The 19082-nt window shown below is 38.3% G+C and overlaps 2 protein-coding genes across 3 annotated transcripts; one reads left to right on the forward strand and one right to left on the reverse strand.

Moving 5' to 3' along the window:
• Window positions 1–1859: 1859 nt before the first annotated feature.
• C/EBP (CCAAT/enhancer binding protein) lies at window positions 1860–4863 on the reverse strand. Of its 2 annotated transcripts, XM_013086449.2 has the most exons (2): window positions 4448–4734; window positions 1860–4291 (listed from the first exon to the last, which is right to left on the reverse strand). In XM_013086449.2, the coding sequence occupies exons 1-2, from the start codon at window positions 4497–4499 to the stop codon at window positions 3483–3485; spliced, it is 861 nt and encodes a 286-aa protein (XP_012941903.1). In that variant the 5' UTR covers window positions 4500–4734; the 3' UTR covers window positions 1860–3482.
• A 417-nt stretch (window positions 4864–5280) lies between these two features.
• Window positions 5281–10755, forward strand: LOC101848376 (CCAAT/enhancer-binding protein gamma). The gene is made up of 2 exons (XM_035971601.1): window positions 5281–5577; window positions 7231–10755. Exon 2 carries the CDS (start codon window positions 7240–7242, stop codon window positions 7690–7692), a length of 453 nt encoding a protein of 150 aa, XP_035827494.1. The 5' UTR covers window positions 5281–5577; window positions 7231–7239; the 3' UTR covers window positions 7693–10755.
• The last annotated feature ends 8327 nt before the right edge of the window (window positions 10756–19082 follow it).

Here is a 19082-nt window from a genome sequence, read left to right on the forward strand (position 1 = left end):
CCTTGCTTTTGCCTGCCTGCCTTTGACCTCAGTAAAACTTAAGTTACTTTTCTCTTCTATTTTCTCTTTCATGAGTTTGGATTCAATTGAAAGATACCCCCCCCCCCCCCCCCAACTTGATTTTTACGTAAGTCACGATACGATGCTATTTTTATTATATATATATGATTATCATCATCATTATTATTCTCTTACTCTGTAGTATTTAGAATCTAGCATGCTATCTGAATTATCTTTAGTATTATTATCAGCTCCCCAATTCGTTTAATACAAGTGGGATACCGGCAGCCTCACTCATGCTATATACATGAACATGTTTTGGGTCAGCAACGCATGAGAAGGCAAGTGAGGGACCAGTGGATGCCAGAGTGCATTTTTTTAAAAAAGGAGCCTAGAAAAAGATTGCACAGAGAAGAGTCAGTTTTTACCTTGTCAAGATAAAGAAGAAGATTAAAATGTAGGCCTACTGATCGTTGGTCTTTTACTTTAAGTTTTATTGACAATTGGCACATTTTTTACACGGCACACTTTTTACAACTCCTGTTCTTAAAACTTACAGGGCAGAATTTAATTAATTTAGCTTTGTCATTTTCTTGGGGGGGTCCTCGGAGATATTACTACAAAATTTAATAAAATCTAGTAAATAGCATCTTCTGACATAACAGGAATGATTAAAGTTTGACAAGATTAACTATATATATATAATGCCTTCCCAAATTTAACTTCTTCTGATTTCTAAAAGTTAAGAGGAGCTGCTACGTGTGCTCTGGCGTGACGTGACAGGGTTAAAAAAAAAAATTTAAAAACTAGATTAACACAAAAAAGGTGTTATAAATACATGAGTGTTTGCAATGATTTTAGATTGATGAACGTGAAGTATGAATGTACCGAGACATCCAGATGTCATGATACACACGCACAAGAAAGCTATTAATATTATAAGATAACGCCCGTTTTTGGCTGTCCTTGCCCTGTCCACTTCTTTCTGTCTTGGCCTACGTCAGAACGTCTTCAGAAAGTGAGAAAGTAATCTTTTGTTGATGTTTTGGGTTGAGGTCTTGGTTGCAGTTTATTGCAACACACGATATTGGATATTACTTTTTATTTATTACTAAATACTTGTATTACCATTTGGCCTTGCCTTTCTTCTTCTTGTAATTTTTTTATGCACATGATATTTTATTAGAATTTTATTTGTTCCTTTCCTTACGAGGACAGATCCCTCTACAGGGAGAAAAAGTACCGTGTATGATAAGGATCAATCAGCAGCAGCTTCTAAAAAATTTCTATTCAAGAAGGGTTTCGGGTTCAAACCTCATCAACATTTATTCTGTCTGTTGTTCAAAAGTGTTTGTGGTCAGACTTACTGTGGGTGGTGACTACTAGGGTTCGATCGAGTCCCTGGACTCTTCTGAACAAGAAGAATCGTTCTTGTTCTTTGCTAAAGGCAGGGCAAATTCAAAGCTCCCTGTCAGACTGCACTACAATTAAATGGTACCATAGTGCAACAGTCACTGCAACATTATAATGTATGTCAGGTGTATAGTTTAGTATAAAGAGGTATCTCTTCAACTGCAGTACTCGTCTGACTCATCAGCCTCATAAAATTAGTTGAGTACCGTTCCGGGTAGGACCTTCAATGATGCGTCTTCGTGTTGAGATTATAAGCAGTTGGAAGTATCAAGCCCATTTTATATTTCTCACACGTACAGGTGTAATTTGTAATAATAAATATATTTTGGTACTTGTGAAACAATCAAAGATAGAATGAAGAGATAGACAGACAGTTCAAGTAAAATTGAAATAGACAGACAGTTCTAGAAGTAAGTAGTGTAGTAAACATTGAAAAAAACACCAGGTTTATATTTTGCAACTTTGCAGTTCATTTTTTTTTTAGTTTTATTTTTCATTTTTTGTATTGTACTTGTACAGTATTAAAATAACAACTTTGCCAGCACATGGCATACCACAGAGTAGTAAAATTGACGTATACCACACGCTCACACAGGCCAAGAGAGGGCTTTGGTGACAAATGAACAAAATGCACAACACCAAAACAATGACTGAGAATGTGAAGTCATGAGAGAGAAAAACAGGAAAACATAGAGAGAAATATGGCAAAGTGGTGTAAAATGTATGAATTAACAGTTGAAAGTTAACACAACATTTTAAAGATGATGTACACTTATGAATACTTAAGTACTGACTGTATGAAAAGTGTAATGTTAAAGATCAGTTGAGGCTTGAGGGAAGGTTGACAGGTGAACAGAAGCAAGAGACAGTCCAGACAGTCTTTAAAATAATAATTGTCATCTGGATGAGAAAACTAAAAATGTAAGCTATTCTAAACATGGTTCTGAAAGATTTTCTTTAGCAAATTAATCACTGGCACAACATAAATCTCTAAAAAGCTAGAGACGATAACATTTTGGGTGAATACCATCAAGGAACCAGAGAAAAGATTTCGTAATCAAAAGATCACTCGCTGAAAATAAAAGAGAAGGGAATTGGCCAAAGCCAAAGCGAAGGTTTTTGAACTTGATCTGTGCCATACATGATGTTGTGGAATGAAGTCAGTACATCAATACTCTGAACACATTTGGTACTAATGTAATGAATAACTGATCCAGTATCAGTTGCTTTTACAAAGAAATAGACTTCGGAGAAGTAGATCTTGTTCTTTAGCAATCACATGTTTTTCCAACACAATACAATAATGTATTCAGATCAGACAATGGGAGGAGATAGAAGCAGTGATCTTTTTACAAACTGTACAAAATTTGGAGGTGATGATGAATGAAATAAAGATTGATGTTACTGGAAGATGATAACAGAACATGAAACAATTAAAAGTTTATGTCTAAAACAACTATCACAACATGCTTGGGAAATGTCTCTATTCTAAACAACAAAAAAGAAAAGTAAACAGTTGGCCTCTTTTGAAAGTGTATGCACATGGCAAAGCAAAACTGGCATTGTCAGCAAGTGATTATTTTAATTGAAAATAGTCTCTATAGATTATATATATATTATGACGATGAAATTTTTCAATCACAACTATAACTATCCACCAAACCCATTGTTGCAAAGACAAGGATCTGTGTGTGCTACAGCTACGCCATTCCATTTACCAAATATAAAAAGACAGTGAGTAGAAAATGGTGAAGCGTTATATAATATTATTCTTATTATGATACAAAAAAGCAGATTGTAAAGCTCACAACATGAGAATCTCAACATATGAAATAGAATGTACAAAATGATGTTTGAGTCAAGTTGGATTTCTCTGCTGCCTGTGGATGAAACTGTAGAGTAGACAGTGCCCAACGACTGGGCACCTGAACAAGGAGACAGTGAGGGCACAGGATGATACTTCCGATGAATTTCAAATGTGTTTACTTTCCAACCGTTGAATGTCATGTTGGCAGAGTAATGTCTTTAGTTCAGAGTACAAAGTCCTAATTAATATCTTCATCCATAGGTCAGGAATCACCCATCAGCTTGAGGAATTCATCAGGTATAGAAGCACCAACGTTCAAGAAAAGTCCTTTGAGAACATTCAATTCCTTACTGAGCAAGTCTACTTTCTTTTGCAACTGGTCATTTTGATCGAGAAGAGACTTCACACGACCCTCTGTTTCACGCTGCTTTTCCTTTGCCTTTGCACGGCTTTTGCGAACTGCAACATTGTTTCTGGCCCTCTTATCCACGTACTCCTGAGTTCCCTTCTCCACCTGACGTCTGCGAGACTTTGTGGAGTAGGGGGCTGCGGAGCCATGTGGGCGTCGCCCTCGACTACTGGGGGTGGAGGGCCCTGGGGTGCCAGGACTAGAAGCTGAGTATATCGTAGATGTTGGAGATGGGAGTGAGGTGGTGGGGGAGGTCACGTAGGGCAGTGAGGCTCCATCTCCCCCTATCGATGAGGGCACAGATGTGTGAGTGTGAGGATGTTTAGCGGAGATGTGGCATGGAGTAAATCCAAAGTCATCTGTCCTGACTCCGAAATCTTCACGTTTCACTAAGTTTGGCCATTGAAAACCACTGGTGCTGGGAGCATCCACCCCAGGAGAGGTCAACTGGCTGAACTCGGGCATTTGTTGCGTTGCTGAGTTGCTGTCGTCGCTGTAGTAGCTCGTCACGTCCGACTGCTCCGGGCTTTGACCACTCTCCAAAAAGTTGACCACCGGAGGAGGCAGCACTGACCCTTCACCAGGGTATTTCTCCTCGTGCACGAGGGCCGTGGCGTCCAGCACCACTTGAGGTAGGCTCTGATGTTGTAGATCCGTGGGATCTGGGGAAATGTGAGTAGAAATAATGTGGCTGTCCAGGGAACTGTTTGTGGGAATGTATTCACTCAAGTCTAAAACTCGCTCCAGGATGGGATCGAGAAGATCTAGGGGTGCACAATCAATTGACTCCACGAACAACTTTTTAGAAGTCAGCTCACCTTTGTTTGTGCTGAAGAAAGTCTGCAACTCGGAAAGCTGAAGTGAATCCATCAATTCACCAATGCTTGGGCATTTCTGACCACTGGTGTTCAAATCTTCAAACGAAGAAATGTAGGTTGATGTAATCGGCTCTATCTTGGCGGTTTGCGTTACCCAGGCACTGAAGAGATCGGCAACAACTGTCTGTTGTCACTGTACTAGGGGAGACACTTAGATTATTTTTTTATCTCTCGGGTTTTCGTATTGTGAAATCACTGGCAGAGCTGTTGAATGTCAATCCAAGCGGCGGAGGAACCTTTTATATCAAAGTTGGGGGAAGCCTTGACGTAGATGCCACTCCACATATTCATACGCGTTAAGTTATTTTCAGACGCGCGATATTAATAGCTTGCTAATTATAAGAATCTTTCTGTGATCGTAATTTTTTTCTAATTTCCTTTGTAAGATATATACAGGTCCAATAATGAAAATTTGATGAAGATTCAACTTATAAAACGACAAAATAAGCATATAAAGGAAAAAAATCTACGCGGATTTAGAGGAACATACCTACGTGATTTGGCGTCTAAAAATATAAAAAGACGTCATAGATACTTGCTTTCTATTGGTCCATTTTATGACGTCAATTTCGTCCTTGACCGTGCCCTGGGAACCTCGAGGAAATTTACTGGCTCACTATTGGCTCTTGATTTCTTGTTGAAAAAGGGGCGGGTCAAAGGGAAAGTCCTAATCTAAATTTAGACAATACAGAGCTGGTCGTTCGCCTCTGTCAAGGTGGAAATAAGATATCGTGAAAAAAATAATTTTGTTAAATTATTTGCTTCAATACCTCTGAACAAGTGAACACAATGTTCAGTTATCGTACAGAAAATATTTCTAGTATATCAATATTTGATGCGGTCTTTTTACTTCGGAATGAATGCGTTATTCTATATATTTTCATTGGCCGACTAAGACGATTGCATCAGGTTTTGTTACTATTTTTAGTACTTAGCTCGATAGGAAGTTGATGGCTGTCTTGACATTTTCTTCACAGTTGTACACGAATTATTAGTTCTCTCTCTTGATCTTGTTGATCAAGTTATACACGAAGTTGTGGAAGGACGGGAAGCGTCAGCTTTCCTCTTCTGTAAGTATATTTTTGTGAAATGTTGAAAGTTATAGACCTGAATGAATGTAAAACCATTTGAAGTGAGGTACCGGTGCGTTGTCAAATGTTGCGCAACACCCTCCACTCAACAGCTGATGGTGGTTGATGAACACACTACGCTGCATCAGTTCCGCAAAATTTGTTTAGAGCACACTCCTTTTCCGAACATTCATGATTTGTCCTATTCCCCAATACGGTAATGTTTGGGCTAGCTCTCAGTTTGGTTTGGTGGGGAACACATTCGTTTCAAGAATGTAGAGGAAGTGGAGAAAGAGATGAGAGTCTCGTGTCGGTGGTGACTTGACTTTCACTCCAAAGCTCTGTGCATGACTTGGTAGGGTCATGGAGATATGACCCATATCTAAATTTTGGTACTTTATCTTTACCTTTTGTCTTGCTGTAAAAAATCACCCTTTGCTGTTAAAAGTATTCAGTTGCTTTACCGGAAAACTTTGTACTAGAATCTACAGTATAGTCGCAGCACAGGGAACCGTAAGAACCACTGGAGTCTGCTAGACTGCTTTTAAAAATTAAATATTCACCTGAACGAAATTTTGTATCTGATCTCTTTGTACTGCTATTTTCGGATAAACCAAGCTTGGTTTATAATGCGGAGTCTACCTACCTCTATGTATATAAAATGCAATGAAATCATGTTCTCTGTTTGCTGCCAATAATTCTACTTCCCTCTTCTATTTATCCTACTTTTTTCCCCTGGCGTCTCCATATTCTTTATTTTTTATACTTATATAGTAGTTATAGGAGGCTATAGGCCTATTCTATATATTACCATCAGTTCACTTTGGCAATGCAATCTTTTATGTAATGCGATTCAGATGATTTTATGAAACTATTCAGTTGCATGATCAGTGAATTATGAGGTGCATCACCAACCCGTGCCGTAGGCCCAGCTGACAATTTCTAATTAAATAACTAGCTGGGTACCCAGTCTGATGAACGGACTCTATTATCAGGTCATTATGGGTTCAGTGTTCACTGCATGTTAACGGAAGTCTCTTTTTTTATATCGTGGAAAAAAAAAATGTCTTGAACACTGCATTGTAATGACGAACGGAAAAATCATCAGAGAGTGTTTTCTATTTGTTGTAAATTTTTCAGGCGAATGCAAGCACTTACTCTTTAAACTGAATTGATAGAAACTTAGCTTGGTTTTTGAACTACCTTCAGTAATTTTTTCGTCGTTCTACGGTCTGTAGTTTTTGCAGCTACCGGTATAGAAAACAACCATCCACATGTACGCAATTATTGTGTGCATATAGATTATAATATTTCTATGCCTAAGGCGAGACAATTTTAGGATTAAAAGATAATCTTTGCGGCAGAATAAGAGTAAGAAGGGTTAAGTTTCGTTCTGAATGTTGAACAAGTCCAGCTTTTTTATTTCGTGTGTCATGGTTGCAGGATTGCTGGTCGGACGAGGCTGCGAAATAAATGTATTAAATAATTGGCATTATAAAATTGTTTTCAATGGGAGGCCTGTTTTTTTTTTTTATGCACTGAGCATCGTTAGTTTTTTTGCTAGTCTAGGTTATAAAAATTGCCTCTTCTCAGAGAAGTTTTTTAAGGGAAACCACAATTTCTTCACCGCTTTGTGCATTTTATTTTCTCCAGGTGTTGAAGATGCCACCAAAGAAGACCTATGAATCGTACGAGTCTGACTCTGACGGGGACTCCCAGCAGAGCCAGACACGTGGCGGGGGTGGAAAGCGTCAAAAGCTGGACAAAAACAGTGACGAATACAAAAAGCGTCGAGAGCGCAATAACGTAGCAGTTCGCAAAAGCCGAGAGGCCAGTCGTCAGAAAGCCAAGGACACAATGGAAAAGGTGGCTCGCCTGAGGGAGGAGAATCGGGCCCTGGAGCAGAAGGTGACAATTCTTAATAAAGAACTGGGCGTGTTGCGGGATCTGTTCCTCACACATGCCTCTGCGACGGCTGCGGCTCAGGCTGCTACTGTGACCAAACTCTTACCAAAGTCGGAGGTAGAAGAGGATACAGCTTCAAAGGACAGCTCGGAAAATTCAGAGACAGTGATTAAAGATCATAAGTATTTTGTTACTCAAAAGGATGCCTGAAGTGTACGCAAATGGCTGAGTTTGTGAATTTCTACCTGCTGAGGTTAAGATGGCAAAAGCAAAGTGTTCCGTCTTTGAAGTGCTTATCATTCCGTTCATTTGTATGCCCTTGTGAAAGAAATCTTGGGACAGTAGGACTGACAGCGTTGAAGACAGACCTTGAAACTGTAAGTCATGAGTGCATTGTGCTGTAACGTCAAGGTGAAACATGATGGTTCTGCTACTTATATATATATAATATACTATAAGTGAAAATGAGAACCTTGAATATTTTGTAGTGTTTTGTTACTACTATACCCCTGGGAATCCTAACTCTTGCCCTTCCTCACCTCCTGAGACTTTTGTTTGCATTCTTTGCAGTTATCTATTCACCGCAAGTTCTGTGGCCATACTGAGTGAAGAAAAGTGTATGAGAATCATGATAAAAATATATGGAAGTGGAATAAAAGAATGACACTACTAATCAATAATTGAGCTGTCACTGTCATAGGCAAAGATCTTTTTTGAATCCCAACCCTATTCTAACATGAGAGAGCAAGGCCATTTTGCTCCTGGGAGCCTCTATAGTTTTTATGGAAGTTGAATATTTTGAGAAGAATCACCCACCCACCCACTTTGGAGACAACACTTGATGTTACTTTTGGAACTATTTCTACTATTAATATAATCAGATGTCTTGGAAAAAATGTGGTGCAGCTGTTTGCTGTCCTATTCCCAGTTATGGTGCCTTTTGACCTGACCATGCTGTTTGTGCTATCTTTTTAGAATTGATTCGTATTATGATTATTTAATACGGATTATTAAATATCATGGTATCATTGAGAGGTGTATTGCAGAATCATATTTTTTTCAAAATCTTGTGTTTTGTCAGATTCGTGGACCCTACGAGTTAAAATACAAATTTGTTTCTACTCTTATTTCGTGAGGCAACTTTTAAGAAAAAATATGGAGCGAGACATTACAAGTAACATTTTTCATTAGAGAATCTGAGACTTAGTAACTTAAAGAAGTTTATATCCGTGGTGTCTCGACTCAAAGAGGTCAAAATTGGACTTTATAAAGTTGTTTCTCAGTGATATTCGCAGATTTTTTCCTTTATAGAAAATTATTGTTTTCCAGTTTATTTTAAAAATCATGCAGAGTCCTGCTCGTGAAGGTTATCCGTTATGTACTTTACTTGATGTAGATAATGTAATGTTTAGAGGAAGTAATTAATTACAAGCTTTGGGCCACGACTGTGTTGCTCACATTCTGTGGCACATTGATGAAATTTCATTTTCTTTCATGGATTATGATGTCATTTATATAGGGCATATATCATCGTGATTCACTTTTCAGTTTTTCATTTATAATAATTAATATGTTGTTGAACTAAACTTTGTACCTCTACAAGTGTCATAATTTTGTAATTTACTGTTTTGGATATGACTGATTGATTTTTGGATGTATCCAGTGCAGGGGACCTGCGCATTTATTGAAATATTTGTATTATGATACACACATGTGTGTGTGTAAAAAAAGCTGGGCCTAGTTCTGGTGCTTTTCATAAATTTTTCAAAGTAATTTAGGCCTGCCTTTGTCGTCAGCACAGAGTAAAATTTCTGTGCTGTTATCCTCTGATAAAAACTGCTGTTGGTTTTTTCCAGCTTTTTTTTTTAATCATTTGCCTTTTTTTATGTAACATCATTCACCCCTCCTGGATGATCTTACGCAAAATCCTCGGTCAATTCATTCTCGCCTTTTACTTTAAGGAGAGAAGATCACAAAAAGGAACAAAAGAATTTTTTAATGAGCGTTGTTTATTATTATGATCATCAAAAGTTTGTCATTGAATTCATTCATATTTCCTGACACTTTGTGATTGAACATTCCATCATTTCACATGGTTGTTTAACTTTTTTTCTACGTGGTTAACAAGTGTGTTCAAGACATTTCATCGAAACACTTTTGGGGGATTGGGTTTAAAGCACACAACAGCTGATAATATACTGTGAGCATATTTGTATCATGCACAATCGAAACAGAAAAACAAAATGTATGTTTCATTACAATAGTTATTCATAGGTACTTTGTATTGGTGTAATATTTTATGATGAATTTTATTAAATATTACATAATATGTGCAGACTTAAACTTGATGTATCTTCATTTCAGTTTTCAATGTTTCTACTTCGAAATCATTGCTTATAATAATGCTGTTTCACAAAGATCTCTTGTATTGGGTTTACCTTTATATTCAACTATTTCGGATTAAGGCTCTCAGCTTTGAGCAAATATTATAGTTTTTCTTAATTTTTTTTTGTAAGGGAAACCTTAAAATTAAAACATTGGATGCCATTTATGCAGTGCTTTCGGATACCGGTAAATGTAGAATCTTCAGCGCCATGAATTTTGTCTCCTTTCATTGTATGTGGACATGGTGTAGAAGAAAGCGGAATGAGAGAGGGAAAGTGGAATGCAATGCTAGCTACCTGACTGAATAAAAGTGCAATGAATGTCAAGTGTTCTCTTGGAAGTAATGACGATACAAGGGACTGTGCTGCTTTGGAGTGAAAATGAATAGACTATTTATGCATTGCTATTGGCTCCATTTTATCAATAATGTCGTGTTTCATTGATCACCGACTCCAGTTTTCCCCAATTCTCAAGCTGCATATCCAAAAATGTAAGATGATACGACTTAGCATGCAGTTGTATTTTTCACTTATATGGTGTGAAGTGTGGATGCGAAAAGTTTTGTGAAAATCAGTCCGAATGTAAAGCTCCTCTATGGAAGCTCTGTTATTGTATACTTTTGCAGACTTGCGTATTGTGTGACTGTGATTGTGCACAAGACTTTATGTGGGTGCCATGCCTGTCTTTAGGCAGACGTGTCACAAGTGTGGGGTCATTCTCATCCGGCAATAAATAATACAAAATTTACACCACAGCATGTTTGGCAGGAGCTGCACTGTTACTGTTACTGTTACTGTTCAAAGTTACTGTTGGAAGGAAAGGTTTTCTCTCTGAGAGTGGCCCACAGTCACTATCTATCTGTCCCCGCGGTTTTATTGCAAAAAAAAATAAAATTCTGAAATTATGCAAACTGAGCCCAAAAAGATCTGAAATTATGCGATTCTGTCAATTTGAGCAAGAATGAAAAGAATGATAAAGGAAAATAATCAGAATGCAAAGAATGACCAGATTTTGGTAGATTATGCGGGGTACAAAAAACCGCGGGGACAGAAATCTATGAACAAGCTCATAGAATTGTGTGTTTAGCATCAGAGTTTAGAATCTGATGGATTAGCGGTTTGTTTTTTAGATGGGAGGAGGGAGAGGATTTATTATGTTTTTTCTAAAGACCAGTAAGTTTCTTTGTTTTATTCGTTTTATATTATTATTATTTTTCTAATGGCCTACTCCGAAGATGTCTTGGACATAACCAGGGTTTTAAAAAATGTATTGGTTGTTTTTCAAGGCTTGATTGTTTCTACGATGCCCTACTGGAGTTTGTCTCATTCAGAGACATGAAATTGTATTCTTTTTTAGTTTAATTAGTACATGATTTATTTGGTCTCAGTCAGAGATATATATTATATTGATTACACAGTATAAGTTGGGTCCTATCTCTATAGAGACCTTGTACTAGATACCTCACCCCACCCTTTGCTTTTGCTGGGACTGTCCTGTCAACGTTTTCAATAGAACTGTCCAAATGGTCATGGTAGAATTTAAAGTTTTATGTGTTCTTATTTTACTGAAGATGTATTCATACTTTCTGAGGTCAAACAAAATCATATTTGCTCAGCTGTGTAGATTATACATTCTTTGTTTTCCACATTACCTCCAGTGTTAGAAAAGGAAGTTTGGCACCACCAACAATCTCAAGTTTTTTTGTATGTTCTGCGTAAAGGCAGAGGAGAGATGTACACATTTACAGTTTTCATACTGACAACTACCCTCAAACATTTGTCATTTTTTTGAGTGGATGCAAAAATAACCACACCGCTGTTCAACACAGGCCCTGCATCTTGTTCACAGAGTAAGATGTGTGATTGTGATCTCAGCGGGTTTTCTAAGGAGGGGACTTTTTGTCTGGTTTGGTTGTCGTGTAATTTGAATTCAGTTGTTTTGTAATGGATGTCAGCCCACTGGCACTGGTAGGCTTATTATATCATAAAAAAGTGATAGAATCAGGAGGAATTGTTTGGGTGGGGTACTCTACTGTAGTACTCAACTCTCTAAACCCCATCGGACACTGGGAGAGTTTACTCCCCGGGGCAGTGCCACTGACTGAAGTGTCTTTAGGCCATTCCCAAAGGGGGGACATTTCTCGTTCAAGCATAGTAGAATTGTAAAAGGACTGACTCATGTCACGCTCATAACTGTGCCTGATCAACAACAGGGAACTGCTGCTTTTTCTTTCCTGATCCTTACTATTGTCATTTTCCTCTACTTCTTTTGTATGTTTGTCACTCTCTTGTGACCTGCTATTTTGGGGTGCCTTGATTATGATAGTCGAAGCAGACCTTGTGCTTTTGAAGCTAGAGAGGTGAGCAGTCTAAGTTTGATTCCCTGTAAAGACTTCTCTGTTGACACCCATTCCTTGGCGCTCTTTTGACCTTATGCAGTTGCGAGCGCCGTAAATCCCTCTACTATAAAATTTAAAAAACGGGAGAGTTTGGCGGTAACAACCCTGTTCACCATCGGACACCAGCGTCTGATACTAGTGGCAGCTGTTTCATTCTATTTAGTATTAGTTTTTGTTTGTTTTTCGGAACTATTCCCAAACCAAGTTTTTTATTAATGACTTAACCTTTGTTTCCGCCATTTAGAAGTTGGAGGCAAGCTTTTGGGGTTATAACGAGACATGTTGCACCAGGTTTAGGTGACTGTAGAAAAAACTCCTGGAAATGGTGGAAAAAAACTCAGGGTTTAAAGAGTTAAAGGTTAGGATAAAAATGCTAGTTTAATGTTATAAATAATGAGTTTTCACATCACAGTGACTCATTTCGAGTTTGACTGTTCAAATGTACCGTTATGAGTGGTCCTGGGTTACGTCCTGTGAGAGGTACATCATTGAGGAGCGTTTAGTCTTAAACAGTTGTACTGGTGTCGATGGTGGAGTGCAGTGGTTGTACATTTCACCACGGCATGCAAAATAAGTGAGTTCTATTCTTGTGTGGAGAACTATTTTACTGAGCATCTCCATCTTTCTGCAGGGACATTTCGTCTGCCACAGCCTGGGTTGTCCTGACAGGCAGGATTGAAGCATCCCACCCTCTAAATTAGGTTAATTTTTTTTTAATAGGCGCTGAAAAATCATTCTTTCAGTTGTCTTTGAATTTCTTTGTTTTTTTGGTTTTTTTAAAGAAATAATATTGGCATTATTGGTCATGGTGCTGCCAGTATGGCCAAACTTATTTTTTTTTTACACTTTTGAGAATATGGAGAAAGCCAGATTTATTGTTTTATATAAAATACACTTTTAATTTAAAAAATGGGGGTGTTTAAACTCAGGCTAACCAGTAATAGTAATAGCCCGGCACTTTTGAAACATTGTGGTAGCAAATGATGTACCGTGAGGAGAGCCATAGTGGCAGCACAATGACCACATTTCCTTTTATCCTATTTTGACCCTATCTGTATGCCCTGGGCTCATTTTGTACCCCCGGGATTGTATTCTTTGCATTTTAGAATACTTTAAGTAGGTATGAAGATCGCTTTGAAACTTTCAGTATTTCTCAAAAAATTATTTTGACAGACTGACGCAAAGCGTACGAGTAAATTTCCTCTTTGAAAGTGGTGGCACAGATTTCCCCATGTCGTATGGATACGATAGTAAAACACGACGTACCGTACGGATAGGGTTAAACCGTTCTGAAGTTATTGAAAGTCAAAAGTTATAATTTACAGATAGTTTTTATGAAATGTTTTCTTTATTTGGTTTGTATGCCTATGTATGTATTTCTTTGAAAAACGATGATGACCTTGGTGTTTTCCGCCGATAAATATTAAAAGGCAGTTTTGTTGTTCATGCACTGACACACTGATTTTTGGTCTGCTCTTTTAGCTGTTTGCGTTGATGTCTTTGTTTTGGGTGGTTGGTGGGTGCTCTGATGTGGTTTGCTCCTTCTTTCCTATCAAACATCTATCGTCTTTATCTCTCCTCCTTCTTTTTTTGTGTATGTTTGTTACTCCCTTGTAACACCTCTAATCTTCGGCACTTGTTTGACATTATTGTGTTGCAAGTGCCGTAAAACTCTTACTATGGGCGGTTGGTGGGTGCTCTGGTGTGTTTTGCTCCTTCTTTCCTATCAAACATCTATCGTCTTTGTCTCTCCTCCTTCTTTTTTTGTGTATGTTACTCCCTTGTAACACCTCTAATCTTCGGCACTTATTTGACTTTATTGTGTTGCAAGTGCCGTAAAACTCTTACTGTGGGTAGTTGGGGGTGCTCTGGTGTGTTTTGCTCCTTCTATCCTATCAAACATCTATCGTCTTTGTCTCTCCTCCTTCTTTTTTGTGTATGTTACTCTCTTGTAACACCTCAAATCTTTGGTACTTATCTTATTGTGTTGCAAGAGCCGTAAAACTCTTAGTAAGTATTGAAAAAGTAAAAATAGACGTTGGGATCCAATCTGCTTTTTTTCTCGTGCCCAAAGCACGTACTGAAACAGGAACAGTCTTTTGAAGAAGTAATGCACGGTCCTGTGCGCGCAAACTTTGTCCAAGTTCGACATGTCTTTCTGCTACTCGACTCCTAAAAGTAAACAATTTCCAAAGGCTTCAATAAGCACACTGTCAAAGTTCAAAGCGACATCTACGAACTTGTTTTACTTTCTCAACTCCAACTAGCCTCATCATGATGAGCTGGTCAATGTCACTGTACCAGGCTCCCTTGCCTTAGCCTTAACTCTTTCTGTCCACAAGAGATTCCACAATTTTACGCACCCAGGCGCCTAGTGTGTTACCCTACATCGGCTATAATTCAGTCAGATATTAATACTAAATAGAGCAGACCAGGTCACAATCTTTAGACTCCGTTGTGGCCACAACAGACTCAAACACCATATGCACACCAAATTAAAAGTGGGAGAGTCAGCGATCTGTGAATGTGGACACGACCAAGAGGATGCCAACCGTGTCCTTCAGCACTGCCCGCGCTACGCCACCCTTCGCGCACAGATGTGGCAGAATGTGACTCTCCTTGAGAGAAACTCTATGGCAGTCTCTCAGAGTTGAAACGAACTGCACAGTTTGTGCGCGACATCGGACTGACTGTCTAGCTGCTGTCATCGAGAACGAGGAAGAAGAGAAAAAAAGAAAGATGGATTTGTTTGTGTGTAAGCACTCAAATTAGTCGTAATGTGGTAGAAATCGCGATATGGGTGAAAATAGGAAGCAAATGTAGAAAAAGACAAGGTGCAGGTCTTATTGGCGTTGGCGTGATCGATGCCCCAAAAACACCACTTAAGTGGCGACCCGCAATCATAGAGTTAAAGACTCCTTCAAAACCTTTTTCTTTCCTATCAAACATCTATCGTTCTTTTTATATCTCCCCTTCTTCCTTTTTTATGTGTGTTACTCTCTTGTAACACCTCTAATCTTCTGGCGCTCATATGACCTTAAGCAGTTGCGAGCGCCGTAAAACCTCTACTCAAACTTTTAAAAACCTGAATTGAAATTTAATAATCGAATGTCGCTGTTGAAAAAAAAAAAGCAAAAAAAAAAATTGTGGCTCGTGCACATTTATTGCGGAGACACCGTCGTTTTCAGAGCTATATTCTTACCTGTAGGTTATTGGCGCATGCTCTTGTGTGGTTTGCTCCTTCTTTCCTAGCAAACTTTATATCGTTGTTATCCTTTTCGCATATGTTACTCTATAATACCTCTAATCTTCGGGCATTAATATTACCTTCTTTTGTTGCAAGTGCCGTAAAACTCTTACTAAAACTTTAAATTTCTTGAAAGGAATTACATCATGTATATCGATTCGAGTAGCCTGTTGCTGTCGTCTGCGCTGTTCTTGTCATGCTTGAAGCGCCAGAAAAATATGTGGGAGGTTGGCGGGTGCTCTGGTGTGGTTTTCTTCTTTTTTCCTATCTAACATCTATCGGCTTTATCTCCTCTCCTTCTTTTTTGTGTTTGTTACTCTCTTGCAGCCCCTCTAATCTTCGGCATTGGTATGACCTTATTGTGTTGCAAGTGCCGTAAAACTCTTACTAAAACTAAAACTAAAACCAGAAAAAATGCCTTGTGAGCAGCACTATTGTCGTGCCACTAAGGGACGAGAAAAGTCACATGTTGTACTCCTACATTCACCAGCTAAAAATAACAGATCAACAATCATGCCCGATTTCACTGCATAAGTAAATCGAGAGAAAAAAAAATCAAGCAGAAGAAAAAACTAGCTTCAATTCATTCATTCATTCATTCATTCATTCATTCATCCATTCATTCATCCCTTATTTATTCATTTATTATTTATTTATTCATTTATTTATTTATTTATTTCGACAAATCACAACTCCACACATTGAAGCCTTCTCGATATATACAAATGTAAATAATTGTTGGATATTTATATAAATGTATTTATTTATCATTCATTTATTCATTTATTTATATCTAAAAACCTGACCTGAGCCTTCATAACCCTCCATATCGACAAATCACAACTCCACACAGAGAAGCTTTCTCGATATAAAAAGAAAAAATAATTGTTGGATAACTTCTTCCTGTGTCTAAACCTCTGGCTAGGTATGCATTTCCTGGGTCGTCGCCGTGTGTGTGGATGTGAATAACAAAGCTAATTTGTGGTGTCTCTCTGTCTAACCACGGCGCCTGCACAAAGACAAGAAGGCAAAAGGGCGGTCACTTCCGATGTGTCTCTTTGACCACAAATGTGGGGCATCATAGGGAAATCAGGCGCTCGTCAAAATAGTGAAATTGAAGAAACTGACGTTTTCCCCACTAGTGTGGCAATTTTTAAAATCAAATTTTGGTTTTTTGACTCAACCCCTTTCATGTCCATTCAAAAACACTTGTATATTTAGGTTTTACTGAAAATCGTTAATCAAAAGCTCAAAAATTGTAAAATTTCACTCTCAATGAATTCTCAAGCTGTGGAAGTCACCAAACTCTGGTGGCAATTTTCTCACTAATTTTACCCCTGAAACCAGACGACCCCTCCTCCTTCAATCGTAAATATCTCGACTTCTGTTCAAGATAAATGGATGTTTTTTCATCCAAAGCAGGGCAAATGAACAACCCTAAAGATGACACAAATAACTTCATACATATGCCCAAAAATTGATGAGAGCGTGATTTTACCGCGTAATGACACAAATCGAAAAGTATTCTTTCTGTGATGTCATGAGTATCATGACTGAGATTTGATAGGCTTTCGTCCACAAAGCTCTGCTTATGGGCTTTGTATCGACTCGATGCTGAATCAGTGGAAGTGGGAATATTTAGCATTATAAATTAGTATTAAGGGCTTTGGTGTAGGGTTATATTAGTAAACCATTTGCAGAGCCGTAAGCCAACTTGTGGCACCCTTGAAAGAAGGTCACCGGAAGTTGGAAAAGGGGGGTAAAGGCTACTTGACTTCCTTAATGTAGGGCGTATAAATCCAAGGTCTCGTTCATTCAGCACCGACCGGAAGTTACTATTTTTTTGTAAACTAAAAGTGGCCGAACCGTGAATAATCGAACCTGTCGTACAGCCAGGAAAAATTTCCCTCTGGGATAATAAAGCATTATCTTATCTTATCTTATCTTAACGGTCACCTCGTCACAAAGGTCACGTGCACTAGTGGCCACTCACTGCGTGTTTCCTTCCCCGTTTTCCCGAGCACAGAACGCTGACTCAACAAACGTGCGCAGTCTTTTGATGACGGTGGGTGGCTGGCGGGTGCTCTGGTGTGGTTTGCTTCTTCTTTCCTATCGAACATCTATCGTCCTTATCTTCTTTATTATTGTGATTGTTATTCTCTTGTAACACCTCTAATCTTCTGGCGCTCATATTATGACCGTATGGTGCAGTTGCGAGCGCCGTAAAACCTCAACTAAAACAAAAGGTTCTTTTCCCGACAAGCCCGCCTCCAAACATGCTCACAGCGGTCACGTGCAACAGACAGTTCCGACACATCGACCTTTACCTTACACTGAATGCATACGTCCAACCAATAACCGATACAAAGAAAAGCTTTAATTAATAGACATTTCTAAAGTAAATGAAATAGAAAGATAAAATACGATTTCAGATTTTAAACGGGTTACGTTAAAAGCAACGTCGAAACAGCCGGCCTCCTAAATGGCGCAAATTGTTTCGATTGCGGTGTGAATTATTTACGATCATTCATAATCATTGGTTGGCTTGTTTTTTAATGGAAAATGTTGTTATTTTTGTAAGAAGTGGATAAGACATTGCGCAAGAAAAACGACGAGTTTTAGAACAGTCTTACTTAAAGCAACTATAACCAAAGATACTACACTATCTTTGCTAAAACTATCGTGTTTCCCTGGGTTATTATAATATAGATTAAACATTGATGGAAATAAAATACTTTTCCAAATAAATTAAATCGAATGAACTACTTTTGGTATGTCTATAAGCCAAACGAAAACAAAAATGTGAGGCATCGTGGAGAAATCAGGCGCTCGTCAAAATAATGCAGTAGAAGAAATATATAGGCATTCCTCCAGTTTGACAATATTTATCGATTTTTTTCTTTTTTGTCTTAACACCTTTCAGAGTCTATATAATATACAAAATATAGGTGAATTTTATTTTAAAAAGGAGGTGGGGGTCGCCTGGTTTTAGAAAAAAAAAATAACGAGAAAATGGCATCCAAAGTTTGGTGACTTCCATAGCTTAAGAGTCTTTAGAATCTGCATATTTAGATTTTGTGCTCCCCTAATCAGCGTTTTTCAATAAAACCCACCCATAAAAGAAAGTGTTTTTGAACGGACATACAAGATGATGAGCCAAAAAACAAAAATTCGAATAGATGTCCAAACTGGCCGAAATATGCTGATTTTTCGGATTTTAATATTTTGACGAGCGCCTGATTTCACCAAGTTGCCTCACAATAAAACATCATGGCCAGATCGTGAGTTCTGTGTCGGATGTTCTGCGATTTCTTTCTGTTTATAGAAAAAGCTTCGGTTGAAAGCCAGGGAAGTAAACGTAATTAATGACGGACGATCTCGATTTCACCGCAACGTAATATCCAGAGAGAAGGGTGCTCCATAAAGCGCTTACATAACGTGAAAGTGATGGAAAACGCAGTGAACTTATTTTCAACAGTCCGCTTTTGTACGCTTTTTATTTTCAGACGAATCATCAGTCATCCAGGGAAAATTGGACTGTGGGGAGTGGGGGGGGTGAGACAGAGAAAA

The sequence above is a fragment of the Aplysia californica genome, unplaced genomic scaffold (assembly GCF_000002075.1).
Source record: "Aplysia californica isolate F4 #8 unplaced genomic scaffold, AplCal3.0 scaffold00469, whole genome shotgun sequence".
Lineage (NCBI taxonomy): Eukaryota > Metazoa > Mollusca > Gastropoda > Aplysiida > Aplysiidae > Aplysia > Aplysia californica.

Excerpts from the sequence above, each read along its gene's own strand:
- C/EBP (XM_013086449.2), bottom strand. The coding sequence starts at position 4,499 with ATGGATTCACTTCAGCTTTCCGAGTTGCAGACTTTCTTCAGCACAAAC. Across the intron at positions 4,292-4,447 it reads TTTCTTCAGCACAAACAAAG|ATCCCACGGATCTACAACAT; the intron begins GTGAGCTGACTT and ends ACATTTCCCCAG.
- LOC101848376 (XM_035971601.1), top strand. The coding sequence starts at position 7,240 with ATGCCACCAAAGAAGACCTATGAATCGTACGAGTCTGACTCTGACGGG.